This window comes from Amborella trichopoda, chromosome 2 (genome assembly GCF_054954075.1).
Source record: "Amborella trichopoda isolate Santa Cruz 75 chromosome 2, AtrichopodaSantaCruz75HAP2 v2.0, whole genome shotgun sequence".
Classification (NCBI taxonomy): Eukaryota; Viridiplantae; Streptophyta; class Magnoliopsida; order Amborellales; family Amborellaceae; genus Amborella; species Amborella trichopoda.
In genome coordinates, this window is record NC_142337.1 from 19,396,670 (window position 1) to 19,410,507 (window position 13,838).

Below are 13,838 nucleotides of genomic sequence, written 5' to 3' on the forward strand. Positions count from 1 at the left end.
TTTTAAGTGCATGATATTGTTATATTTGTAATGATGGAAATGAGACATTTTGTTTTTTTAAGTGCATGTAAAATTTTTGGTGCCCTTATGTTCAATGAGACACTACACCATCGTCTTGTATGTTTCTGGAATGTTATGGAAAGAGTCTTTAAAAGATCAACCAATTTTAAAAAAGTCGGCCGACTAACTCAGGAGCGGTCACTGGTTGGTCCCGATCTGGCGCGATTCTAGAGAGAGAGAGAGAGAGTTTTACAAAGGTGATCTTAATTTCAAATCATCTTTCACATTTTTAGAAACCGATTTTTTTTTAAAAAAATTCATTTTGCTTAGTAAAATTATGTTTTTTTATCAATATGGGAAGTTTTTATCTATATTGCTTAATAAAATTATCTTTTAAATAAAATTATGTTTTTTAATAAAAAATTATGTTTTTTGATGAATATGGGAACTGTTTTTTATTTTGCTTAACAAAATTATTTTTTTGATAAAATTATGGTTTTTTTTAATAAAATTATGTTTTATGATGAATATGGGAAGTGGTTTTCCATTTTGCTTAGTAAAATTATTTTTTGATAAAATTATGGTTTTTTAATAAAATTATGTTTTATGATAAATATAGGAAGTCTTTTTCTATTTGTTTAATAAAATTATTTTTTGATCCAATTATTTGTTCTACTGTTCTTATTTTTTGATAAAATCAATGCAGAACACACTGATATGGATATGGTAGATACATATAAGAACAACTGTACATTGATTTTTCATTTTGTTGCATATCATGAGATGCACTTTTTTGTGAAGCATGCCGTATTTAACTTCATTGAAAACGTATTGTATGAATTATGCTTTATCTAACTATATGGAAGAGGTCTTTTCTATTTCTTGCCTTAATTAGTTGGCTTTTTTATTTGATTTAATAGCATCAAGCTACTTTTGTACAAAAGAAACTTGAAGTTTTTCATGTTGGGTTTGGAATGAATATGTTAATTCTTGGAAGAAGATGTTACATGACAAAAATATCTTAAAAAAATATCCTAAGATATTTTCATGTACAGGACCATAGTATTCAAATATTAATTTATAAAAAATTGTTTCAAATTTTTTTTTGTAAGCTAAATATATGTAATAAGGTATTATACACTTAATCTAACTATTTCTTTTTTTTTTTTTTTTTTGGGGGAGTTTTTGACCCTTTTTTTTAAAAAAAAATGTACTTGACCAGTTAACCACTCTGGTTAGTCCAGTTCCGGTTCAAACCGCTCCCAGCCCCATGTCCGGTTGACCGTTCCGGTTCGATTTTGTGAACACTGGAAGAAACCCATAATCATTCATATATATTTTTGGTTTTCATTCAAAAACGTTGTCAGAGTTTTGGTAGATCAATGTGTCAAAAGTATATTTGGGGACACATTTGAATAAATTTGGTAAAAAATGATAAAGAAATTTGAAAAAAAAATTCTGTTAAAAGAATTCCCCGATATTTGAAATCTTGATTTCTTCTCTTTTTCTTTTTAGACCAACAAATTGTTATAGGGGTTTGTTAGAGGTCTCCAATAGCAATATTTTGAATCAAATAGTCGATGATTTGGTTGAGAAATGAATAAGAGATCTCAAGAAAGGTGGATTAGGTTTTAGGGCTAGGGCTAAAAGATGGTGAGATTATTATGGAAAATCTCACCCAAATGCAAATTTTTTAATCAAAAGACTAATTGTTTTGGGCTAGGAGGGATCAAGTTGTACTCAAAATCAATCAAAATGGGGTTAAGATGAAGTTATTAGTTGAAGAAAAATAGAGAACCCAGAAAGTAAAATGTGTGCTTACTTTATTCATATATAAAAAAGGGGAGTACCGCCCGACTTGCCTGAGTCCAAGTGAGAACTAGTCATGGACCCGCTGGGCCAAGTTGATTTAGGTGATCCTTGAGTCTACTCAGCATTTTTTTAAACATTATGATAAACACAGATGAAATCTAATGATTTTGAGTTCGTAATGTGCAGATATGTCTCCGTGGGGATCCCACATGCAGGACCATAGTTGGGCTGCATGGCTTGCCCCTCGTGAAGGATTATTCTATGTGCATGGGTCATGATTGTGTTTTGAAATTGTGCAAGGATGGGAAGAGATGTAAATGGTATTGATTGGCATTGGGAGTTGAATGGAAGCAAAAATTTATGTGGTCATGTTGCTGGCATTTTGAAGTGGTTTTTGCTAATCCTTGATGTGGGAGCCGTTCTAAACACACCATGGCAGCCAGTTCCCGTTCCCTGCAGGAAATGAGGAAGGGCTATGTATTATGAATCTATAAAAGCCAAAAGAGGTGACTGATGCGTGCTTCCAATATTGCAGCTGTATGAAATAAAAATCATGGTGGCTTGCTTCAAATTTTGTATTTCAGTTGTAAATTGCATCTGCTGGTCATATGTCTCTTTGAATGTTGGGAAAAAAATCTCAAATTGCGGAACATCCAAGGGAGCAGAATGAAATTTTTTGACCAGTTTTTGAGACAGAACATGGGCTGCAAGAATGTTTTGCGCTGTATTGGAAAGAAATCTGAATAAGCCACAACTAAGACAGCATGTGCCTTGAGTATGATTGGTCCTCGGAGATGAACTAAAAGCTCATGGTTCCCCACAAACCATTGTTCTCGTTTGGCTTTCCCACAATACAGACCTCAGATATGATTTAAATTCTGGAATTTAATTGAATTGCTGGAATATTTAAATTCTGATTTAAATCCTGGAATTGAATTGAATTGCTGGAATGTTTAAATCCTGAATTTGGATATATGTTATTTGGAAAACAGTTAGATTCATGTATTTCTACTGTTTTGCTTACCTATTTGTAAAATTTGGATTGGCTTATTTCATCATATTTCAGGTTGTAAAAGTGTATTTCTTCTTGGTATTTGTGGCTGTTGTTGTTTTAGATCCATTCATATCCTCGTAATTGTTTCTCTGCCGAATTGCATCATTTCTAACTCCTCTCTCCCTCAATCCTCTATTTGTGCAATTTTGCTTTCTTACCCGTCTCTCTCATGCATATCTAATTGCGCCTTCTCTCTCTCTTATTCCATATTTTTTATTTTTATTTTTACTTTTATTTTTATGCAGTGTTGAGAAGATTTTCATTGAGGATATGAAAAAAATATGGTTATAAAAAAGAAAGAGAAGATAGAGCGGAGAACGAGAAAAGCAAAGAAAAGAAAGTAAAATGGGTTGTGAAAGAAAAGCACGGGGGCCTAAAGAGGATGTTAAGCAGCCATCTTTGTCGCCTCTTTCGCTCAAAGCATCTACTACAATGTTCCTCTCCCTATTGAAATGAGAGAATACGGCCTCCCTCTTGGCCAGATCGAAAAGAACTTCATACATCAATGTTGATAGGCCATGGAGTAGAATTAGGTTGTGTACACCACACTGTCATACTGGATGATTCTCTTTCCACTAGCTGACTATGTTCTGAACTAAATTTGCTTCCAATACTGATCTAACACATGCAAACGTCACTATAGGTCCATAGGATGTTACCCTGGCTTTCTCAATGATCCTCCAAACCTTGCAACTTGCACCTCGCTCCTAACATTATTCGAAAGTTAAACGGCACTATTCAAAATTGAAACTGTGGGTAGGTCCAGGAAGAGGCTTTGGTGGCTCTAACCTTTTTATTATGGAAGAGATCATGGCTCTTATTAAAGAAATTCTTTGGGTATACTCTAAAAATCTTAGATTGTCTCTGCACAATGGATTACATTTGTAAGTGTATTATGAATTGCCTGTGGAGGATCTTTTATCTTGCTTTTAAAAGTTCTTTTATTTTTTTCTTTCCACAAATTCCAGCTCATGTTTGCATAGATTATCCTCCACATCTGAGTACCACTTTTCGGCAAGGGAGGGTCAAGACGAATCAAAGAATGATTTAATATTTTCTGGCACTGTCCAATCCATTCCCAGACAGTGTTAGTGTAAGGGCGATGTAAGAACATACGAAAGTTTGATTCAGCATTAGAGTAGACGTATATTGGTTATCATCCTTTTTATCCTGTATCGTTCGACCAATAGATTGCAATCTTGTTCCAGCAGCCACAAAAATGCTATTTACCTCGGTTTAATGAGCTATACTTCAGTTTTTGAATGTCTTGTATAAATGTGCTCATCCCTGTAGATGAGTGTATAATTGATTGTGAGAGCACCTCTAGGGGTTAGTTCCCAGATCACCCTGTTTTCCTCTCTAATTGTGCAATTTCTCTAAGTCCGTTATCCCAAATGGTAGCGTTACGTTGTCTCTCTCTTATTGTTATCTTTCTCTCTAATTTCTCTCTCTAACGGTGTCTTTTCTCTCTCTAATTTCTCTTTGTCACTCTAATGCTTAAGTATCTAATTGTGCCTTTGTCTGACCCCTCTCGTTAGTTCTATCTCCAACCTTGTCCTATATATCTCTAGCTAGGCCTTTTTCTCTTTAAGTTTAATGTATCTCTAAGTGCATCTTCTCTGTCTAATTGTACTTCTTATCTCTTTATTCTCTTTTTCTAAACTGTGCCTTTTCTCTCTAACTCCTCTTATCTAATTATGAAGAGCAGTAGATTTTTGTTAATAATGAAAGCAATCTCCAAAGTAAAATTACAAAGAGGAAGAAGTGGAGAAATAATCTACGCTTACTAAAAAGACCAACCAACCACAATCACAACCACACTATGAAGCTCGAAGACCCTAGTAACAAGTTTAGAATCCTTACTAGCCAATTTGAAGCAACTCCAAATGCCTGCGCATCTCCAGTTCCTCAACTACTCACCATCACTCGTAAGCGCCATCCCTTTTGCAATAAGCACTCAAGCCGGGTTGGCACAACACAAATACTAAACATGGTGGTGTCTAAAGAGTGTTAGCGCAACCAGTCACTGAAGTGAGATGGTAAAAGAAGGGCAAGAGAGAAGTGGGTCGGAGGGGTGGAAAGTCAAGTAACTGTCGGAGGAGAAACCGAAAAGAAGGAAAGTCAAGGAACCAAGAGGAGGAACGTCAAGGAACCCATGACAAGGTGACAAGAGTAATCAGTCCTAGACGCCTCGTCTAGGACATTTTATCATACCAAATTGAGGAAATTCTTATTCTCAAAAGGAGCAGACCCTCCGTGACAAGGCTTTAGCCGGCTCTTAAGAAGGCCCACCACGCCTCTAATGACCTAATAAAGGGCTGACAAGGCTTTAGCAGGCTCTTAAGAAGGCCCACCATGTCTAAGGCGTTGACCTCTAATGACCTAATAAAGGGGTGATTCCGGTCTACGAGAAAAACTCAAAAGCCCAGAAAAATGCACAACCCAGTCTCAAACCCCGAGAGGAAGGGAAAATCCCGCATTGATCTTCCTCGAGGAGACGAGAGCACCGAGAAGCGATGGCAGGAAAGTACAGGTAGATTTGGATGAAGAGAAGAGACAATAGGAAATGAAAGGAGGAGGGAAGGGGGAGGGGGTTAGCCACCTCTCATTAGAGGAGGGGGTGAGCCACCTCTCATGACAGAGCTGAGAGGAGGGGGTTAGCGAGAAAAGACCAAGGTGAAAGAGCTAAGAGGGACTAAATTCTCATGGCAAGCAAGAATAATCAGGGGAGAGAGAGGTGAAAGAGCTAAGAGGAGCTAAATTCTCATGGCAAGCAGGAATAATCAAGAGAGAGAGAGAACCAGAAGGGGCAAAATAGAGAATGACAAAAAACAAAGGAAAAAGACGAGAGAGAGAGAGAGAACCGAAGATGCATAAAAAGTGGGCGAAGAGGTCAACAAAAGCCCCAAATATAAAGGAGCGACACAGATCCGAGGAAGGAAGAACATCAAAGAGAAGGGAAAAGGAGCAAAACTAAGGGGCGAAGCAGAGTTTCACAAGATAGAGGAAGAGGAAGGGACGAAAGGTACTAGTTGCTCAGTGAACCTTGTTCACCACTGAGCCAAACAATTCCTTGAGAATGTAGGCCATGTTTGCGTGATGCCCGAGAACATGGATTGGTGCTTTAGGCCCTCAGTAATGGTGACAGTGCATTTATAATTGGGGTGGTGAGTCGAAAGTATAGTCTTTTTACTGGGATTTGTAGTGTATGTTATTAAGAAAGATTTTGGGGTAGTTCAATAAGTATACTTGGTTTAAGACGAGGATATATTCCTCTTTCGAAGTTAGGTTATACTTTGTTTATTTTATTGTGTAGCAAATTTTGGGTAGATGCTTCAAGGAGTTTTAAGTGGTCTTTTACTTTCCAGCAGTGTTTTAAAAAACGCCGAGTCGATTCGAAAATAGTAAAAAAGGGACCGGATCGCCTAAAAAATCGAAAATCGTCCGGTTTTAGAGAGAACCAGATGATTCTGTACAGTGAATCGCCGATTCACTGTACGGAATCGGCGAGTCCGAACAGTGAATCGGCGAGTCCCGTACGGAATCTTTTTTTTTTTTTTTTTTTTGTTTGTTTGTTTGTAATCCATGATAGATTTTTTTGTAATACTTGATCGATTTTTTTGTAATCCATGATCGAATTGTTTTTGTTTTTTTGTAATCCATGATCGAAATGTTTATTTTCTTTTCTTGTAATCCATGATCGATTTTTTTGTTTTTTTTTGTTTTTTTTGTAACCCATGATAGAATTTTTTGTAATCCATGATCGAATGTTTTGTAATACATGATCGAAATGTTTGTTTTTTTTTTGTAATCCATGATCGAAATGTTTGTTTTTTTTTTTGTAATCCATGATTGAATTTTTTGTTTTTTGCTTTTTTTGTAACCCATGATAGAGTTTTTTGTAATCCATGATTGAATTTTTTGTAATCCATGATCGAACTGTTTTTTTCTTTTTTTGTAATGCACGATTGAATTTTTTGTTTTTTTTTGTTTGTTTTTTTTTGTAATCCATGATCGAATTTTATGTAATCCATGATCGAATTTTATGTAATCCATGATTGAATTTTTTGAAAATTTGTGATTTTTTTTTTTTAATCCATGATCGAATTTTTTTTTGTAATCCATGATAGAATTTTTTGAAAATTTGTGATTTTTTTTTTAATCCATGATCGATTTTTTTGAAAATTTGTTATTTTTTTTTTTTAATCCATATTATTCAAAGAGAAAATGAGAGAGATGATGATTCTGAAGCCACCCTATCCCAGCCATATTATTCACATATCGAGTCCCAACAGCAACAGTGTAGGGATGAGCACGAAATACTGTAAATTAAATGCTGAATGGCGGTTCATGCAGGGAAAGAACATATCAATATTCGCATATTCATTAAAAAACATGAAAATTCTTAATAGAGTACCCTCATTTTTTATTGAATTCTTAAAAAACAATATTTATAATGAATTTTAATAATTTTTTCGAATTTTTTTTAAGCTTTATTCTGACCGATTCACCCGATTTCCGATCCGGATCGCCGATTCGTCGATCCGGATCGATTTTTTGGAAGCCCGATCCGAGTCATTGATCCGTTTTTTAAACCATTGCTTTCCAGTATATGGAACTTGGCCAGGAGTTCAGATCTATGATTGGACTCTCTAAAACCCTTGTATGTTGATTGGAAGAATCAAGTGGTGTTAGAGCGGGACGTGGGAAGTATATAGGACGGTGTGTCCGCTAAGTTCTTCGTGCTCTAGTGTTAATGGGAAATTGTGTTGCCAAGGATGAAACAAGAAAAAGCAGAATTGGGAAAGTTAAGGAGAGATGCAGAAATTTACGCAAGCGCCTGTCGTAGATGGTCGTCTGCATTTTGGATAGAATTGGGCTTCATGAATCCATAGCCATGGATGAAGATACTTTCCAGATTATGCCGTGAGGTAAGGAATTGCTCTTTAGGTATGCGCTTCTACACGCCTTCAAAGGAGTGGGTAAAAGAAAATAATATTCATGTTGACATTATTGGATTCTATGGACTCCTAATGCATGACTTCCTGGATTGACTCGAAGGCATGGAGCCGTTCTTTGAATGTTAGGAGCTATCGAATGCGAAGAGCTACAGACTTAAGGGCGTTCCCTTATGTGGTGGCAACAAATTAAAGCAATAGAGTAAGGGAACATAGATGTTAGCTAGTGGAGGAAGGTGAAGTCTTGCTTGGAGGAAGATACACAACGGAAAATGCCCAGGACTCGGTTGAAGTCCTTACCATTGTGCGAAATGCGCCCATGGGGCTTCAAGCAACCTCTCATGCCAATACTTCCAGCTCCTGGTAATTGTCTTCCTAAGCACCCTGCAGAACATTTTGTCCAAGGCTTTGGCGAACTCTTCCGCACGCATCACTAGTCTATATGGAACTTGGCTTGCGGGTGGTGTTAAATCTGGTTCTTGAAAGGCGAGCCATTATTTGAAATTATCCTATCTAAGACTCCATACATATATAAATTTGACGCTAGATGAAATTGGCTACAACCTTTTCTTTGCATCAAGACGACTGCTTCAGCGTACTTGGAGCAGTAATCAATGACAGTCAATATACTTGAAGAAACATGGTCAATAGGGCCAATAATGAGGGGCCTGCTTGTTATGAGTGCATGTGATACTAGGGGCTTGAGCAGATAAGCCCTAATGATATCGAAAGCAATTCAAGCTGCATCATCCCATTTGAAGGGTACATCATTCTTCATCAACCTTGAAAAGTGCCCATGCCTTCCTACAAGGTTAGATATAAACTTTCAAATATATGCAGGTCTCCCATGGAGGGACTTCTGACTCTTGCAGAAGTCTAGGGGTGTGGTAAGTCCTTGATTGCTCTGATCTTTATAGGATTAATCTCAATACAGCAATGCCTGACTATGAAATCGATGAACTTCCTTGATTTTACACCAAAGGGCCACTTCAAGGGGTCATCGAGCTGTTGCACTCAAAGCTTACTGAACAATGTTCACAATCTTTGGATTTAATTATAGGATCATGCGGTTAACGTTCCACAATATCATGCAGGGATTCATCAAATACCATGGTCATTTGTTACTCAAATTGACTCAATTTGGGAGGATTCATATGGACCCGGTTTCGGCTAGAGATATGGGGACATGCATGGATCGACCTACTTCATATTGCTGCCACAGCTTGGCGTGAGAAGCTTGATTGGTACATATACTTTCTCTATACAGTGACCTTTCCAATGCTGTCCTCCTTGTAACTCCTCACCCACTGTATACTTTCTCCCTTCGATGTGGGACGAACTACACACGCTCTCGGTTCACTTCCCTCTCTCTCCATTCACCCAAACAAAAATAAATCACTCTTCCATTTCTCTCACCCCAGTATACCGAACATCACCTTAGGCCAGGTACTCACCATGGGCCTAAGGCGAGTTACTCAGCCAAGTCTGAGCGGATTCGACCGAGAACCATACAAAAAGCTTAAGACAAAAAATCGTAAGAGTAAAAATAAGGGATTATCTATAAAGAGACCATTTATCTTTTGTACATAGTTGTCACAATCATTATTGTCCCTTAAATTTAAATTCTAAAATGGGTAGTTGTAAAAGTGTCGAATAGATATAAAATTCCAAACAAAAATTCTTAAACTTCGTGATTCACTTCAAACCATCCAAATTGACATCTAATGAGTGGGCATACAAAAGCAATTCCTACCAGAGTATCTCTCTAAAGTATCTATCTTCTCTTCTTTCTTGGGCATTATGAGTCGGGGCCGCACTACTTTGTTAGAAGAGAGAGAGAGAGACGGGTTTGGGTAAAATGTTGGGGGAGATGGGTAAAACTAAAACCCTAAAAAAAAAAACTTAAAACTAACAAGTTCGGGTCGGGTATGGGGCGGGTGCACCCATACCTGTACTCATACCCGAAATTTTTTGGGTGCACCTTGTAGGACCCGGACCCTAACCCGCAGGTCCAAATGTTGGACCCATACCCAGACCCGTGTCAGGTATGGGTCGGGTCCTGGTCCATTGTCACTCCTACCGTGGATGTAGTAGCCCTACGAGGTGAACCACATAAATCGTGTATTGTTGTGGTGTGTTTTTTTATGTTTGTTTATTTATTACACTCAATTTATAATTATATTCATCTATTTCACATTTAACCAATTATATACACGATCTCAGGACATCTCAATATTTGGGACTCCTAGTTCTACAAGTTAGGGGTTCCCGAAAACTTTACACTTTGTGGTTGATGATGCTTTGTTTTGGAGGCAGATGCATGCCCTTTTGTAGCTCGAAACGTTGTTTATTTTGGCCGTACGATTGGCTTCAATAGACATGGATTTGACATACAAAGGCAACTCTTACTGGTGTTTGCACTATCAATTTCCATTCAACGGTGCTTTGGATTTTTTTTCGCATAAGAGTTTGGGCAAAATTCAACGGTTCTTTCAAATTCAAAGAATTAGTTATTCTCTTTGAACATTTCATTGTTTTTATTTGTGATTGCTACAGGAATGTCAACAACATCTAAAAATACTGGGGCTTCCAATCCCGTCTGTTCTCATTGTGATGTTCATTATGCTATGTATACATCAACTACTAGAGACAACCCAAATAGACTATTCTATTGATGTATACAAACTAAATGTGCTCGGTGTCAAAATGATAATTGTAAATTCATTCAGTGGTGTGATCGGTACATAACAGATGTCAACCACATGGCAAATTTGAGATGTCGACATGCAACAATGGAGTTGCCCACAAGCATCACATAAACACGACCAAAAAATTATGAACCAATGGCAGTATAATTGTTGACCTCATCCACCTAAGACATATTTTGTATTTCCTATGTGCAACTAATGTTCTTTTTATTATATTTGTTTTTTTCATTTTCATACAACATCTCGTGAGCTTGTAAAATATTGGATTTGATACTTAATTGAAATTATACTTGACATTGTCTAGAGACCGTTTGAATTTTGAAGTGCAATTAAGTTCATGATGCAAACATCTGCTTCAATTGTTGTATATATATATATATATATATATATATATATATATATATATATATATATATATATATGGAAAAGTCTTCCTAATGCCTATAGGCAAAAATGTATAGTGATTTCGCCTACCCTCACCACCGTCCAAGTTTCATCGCGCGATCACGATTGTTCGGTAGTATTTTATTTTTAATTTTTTTTATACATCGGAATGACCTGAAATTTGGAGGGTATATACATCTTACTGAGGCGCTTCTAATAAAAATAATTATCCGTAAAAACAAAATTGATCAAAATACCCCCAAAAGGTTTAAGGGGTATTTTGGTCAATATTTTAATGTAAAATATTTTTTTATATTTTTTGAAGATTTCCCTATTTTTGATGAATACACCCTTCAAATTTTAGATCATTTCAATTTGTTAAAAAAAATTGAAAAATGAAACACTACCAGACAATCGTGGCCATGGGATGAACTTTGGACGGTAATAGGGGTAGGAGAAATCGCTGTTCGTTTTTGCCTATAGGCGTTGCATAGTATTTTCCTATATATATATACATATACACCCTCAAAATTTCAGGTCATTCCGATTTGTAGAAAAAAAATGAAAAATGAAACACTACCGGATAATAGTGACCGCGCGATGAAATTTGGATGGTGATGAAGTTAGGAAAAATCACTATTCATTTTCGCCTATAGGGGTTAGGAAGATTTTTTCTATATATATATATATATATATATATATGAACTATGGTCCACTATCCAAAATCCAAGGCTTTTCTTGAAGTTTCTTCTCTCACTCATCAATTAAACTCTCTCTCTCAATCCAACCTATTTTACTTTTAATTGATATTTTATCCAAAAAAATAAAATCTAAAAAATTAATAAAAAAATAAATAATCTCTAGATCTCGACCTTAAGATTTTACATCTTGCCTATATCTTTTATAGATAATCAAACGCAAATACTCAGAACTTCCTAATCTTCCAACACGGTATCAAACACAGGTACTTGAACTTATTTAACATTCCAGTAGATTATCAAATACGGAAACCTGTAACTTCTTTAACTTAGAGGCTAGTTTTACAATGAAAATACAATCAAATTAGAACAAAGACTCAAACCAACATGCTAACATTTAGTTCACAACAAGTATAACTCTACCAAATGTATTTTCGGGAGATAGCAACCATGTTTCATAAGATCTCTAGGGTGGTAAGAACATTCTAACCTCAAACGAAGACTGCAAAGGCCATGATAGTGAAAACCAAAGGAAATACAGTAAGTCCATACACACTGAGAAATACAATTTAAATCAAACACTTAGAACCCCTCTAGAAGCAGCAATCACAATGATGGACGTTGGAAAATATTCATGTTCAAACTTAACTATAATGTTTCGACACGCCACAATCACATAGGTACTTAGAACTTACTTAAAGTGTGGTTAATAAAAATGGTAGCTTCCATTGCCACCTCTTAAAGTTCGACCCATCTAATGACTTGATGGTTCACCTATATATTGGCTTATATTAATTGAATATTAGGTGAAATGGGGCCGAAAATAAAGATCACAAATAATTCACTAACAATTTTCCCATAAGTGTCACTATTACAAAATAATATTTGCCTCTTACTAATACAAACCAATGTGCATCTAACTTTTTCAGACAATTTTTTCTTTAGGATCTAATGAAACAAAATATTGAACACCATCTTGCCTAACACAAGCAGCCAAAGTGACTATGGCCGCCATGTCTCTTGATGGAGATGCCAAGCCCGTACATTCAGAATGGTCGATGCTCGATCAAAACGTGGGACGAGTGAAAAGCAGAGTTGAAGGCTCAATTCCTACCTGGCAATGAGTCATCCCTTGGGGTTGGGGAACATGATAGATATGGCAATCTACGGTACATATGATATAGAATGATAGAAAGAGATAAGTATGATATTACGAAATTCTAAAAGCAAACAAAAGGAAAAAAAAACCTGAAAAGGCTTTTTTTTGAGATCCCCATTTGTCCCACTCTCTCTAGGCGACTACTCTTCTTTAAAAAAGGCTAGCAAACTTACCACTAGTGAGCATAGATAGGGCGAAACAATATTCTTGTGACTTGAAAGGGCTTTCTACAAGGATTCCTGGGATATGGGGGATGCATAGTACAATAAGATTCTATAGCACCAAAGTTGCTTTTGTTCTAGATTTGCACAATAAGAGAGGCGTTCTGTGAACAAGATCAAATTATGTGCAAAACCATATATCAAAAGAGAAGTTCAATCCCATATATTGAGAGATAAAATGCCTTTTCATTTTTACCCATTGCGACCATTCAATACAATTAAAAGATGAAGATTTATCTCTTTGTTCTTGACTTTTAACAGCCATAAATGGCCCATTAGTTACAACCTGCAACTGGTGGAAGTAGCTCTATGTGGTAAATTATTGCCGGAAATAGTACAATAAGATTTTCAAGCATCAAAGTTGTATTTTTTTTTTTTTCTCCTGTAGAGAGGGTTTGCCCAGAAGAGAGGGGGTCTGTGAACAAGATCTAAGTGTGTGCAAAACTATATATCGAAAGAGAAGTTCAATCCCATATATTGAGAGATAAAAGGCCACTTCATTTTCACCCAACGTGACTATTCGGTACAATTTAAAGTTGAAGATTTATGTCTCTTTGTTGTGACTTTAACATCCATAAATGGCCCATTAATTACAACGTGCAACCACATAGTTACACTGGTTCATGGTGGCTTTTTTGGGTTAATGAAAAGGAACCACTGCACCCAAAATTGCAGCTAAACTATTCATCCTGTTGGAAGCAGTTCTACGTGCATTTTGCCACTTGTTTGCACAACCAAACGAACACTTAGCGCATTGGTGGGAATTCCCACCGCGGCAAATTACCGAAGAGGCTCCTCTTCCTGCCGAGCGACTTCCCTTCTCAACACTAGGTGCTCAACATTG

General features: G+C 36.5%; 1 protein-coding gene and 1 long non-coding RNA gene across 5 annotated transcripts in view; both read left to right on the top strand.

The window, feature by feature from the left end:
• LOC18445679 (Transducin/WD40 repeat-like superfamily protein) overlaps nucleotides 1-2,887 on the top strand; it is a 68,656-nt gene extending 65,769 nt beyond the window's left edge. For all 4 annotated transcript variants that reach the window (XR_016049351.1, XM_088858252.1, XM_006855812.4 and 1 more), the window contains one exon: nucleotides 1,999-2,887. Coding sequence is in view for 3 of the 4 variants with exons in the window: in XM_088858252.1 (XP_088714378.1) it covers nucleotides 1,999-2,090 (92 nt within the window). In the remaining variant the exon portion in view is untranslated. The remainder of the gene's footprint in view (nucleotides 1-1,998) is intronic.
• A 3,315-nt stretch (nucleotides 2,888-6,202) lies between these two features.
• On the top strand, nucleotides 6,203-10,835 carry LOC110008235 (uncharacterized). The gene is made up of 3 exons (XR_002282904.2): nucleotides 6,203-8,711; nucleotides 8,919-9,068; nucleotides 10,381-10,835. It is a non-coding gene; the product is annotated as an uncharacterized LOC110008235 (long non-coding RNA).
• Nucleotides 10,836-13,838: the final 3,003 nt, after the last annotated feature.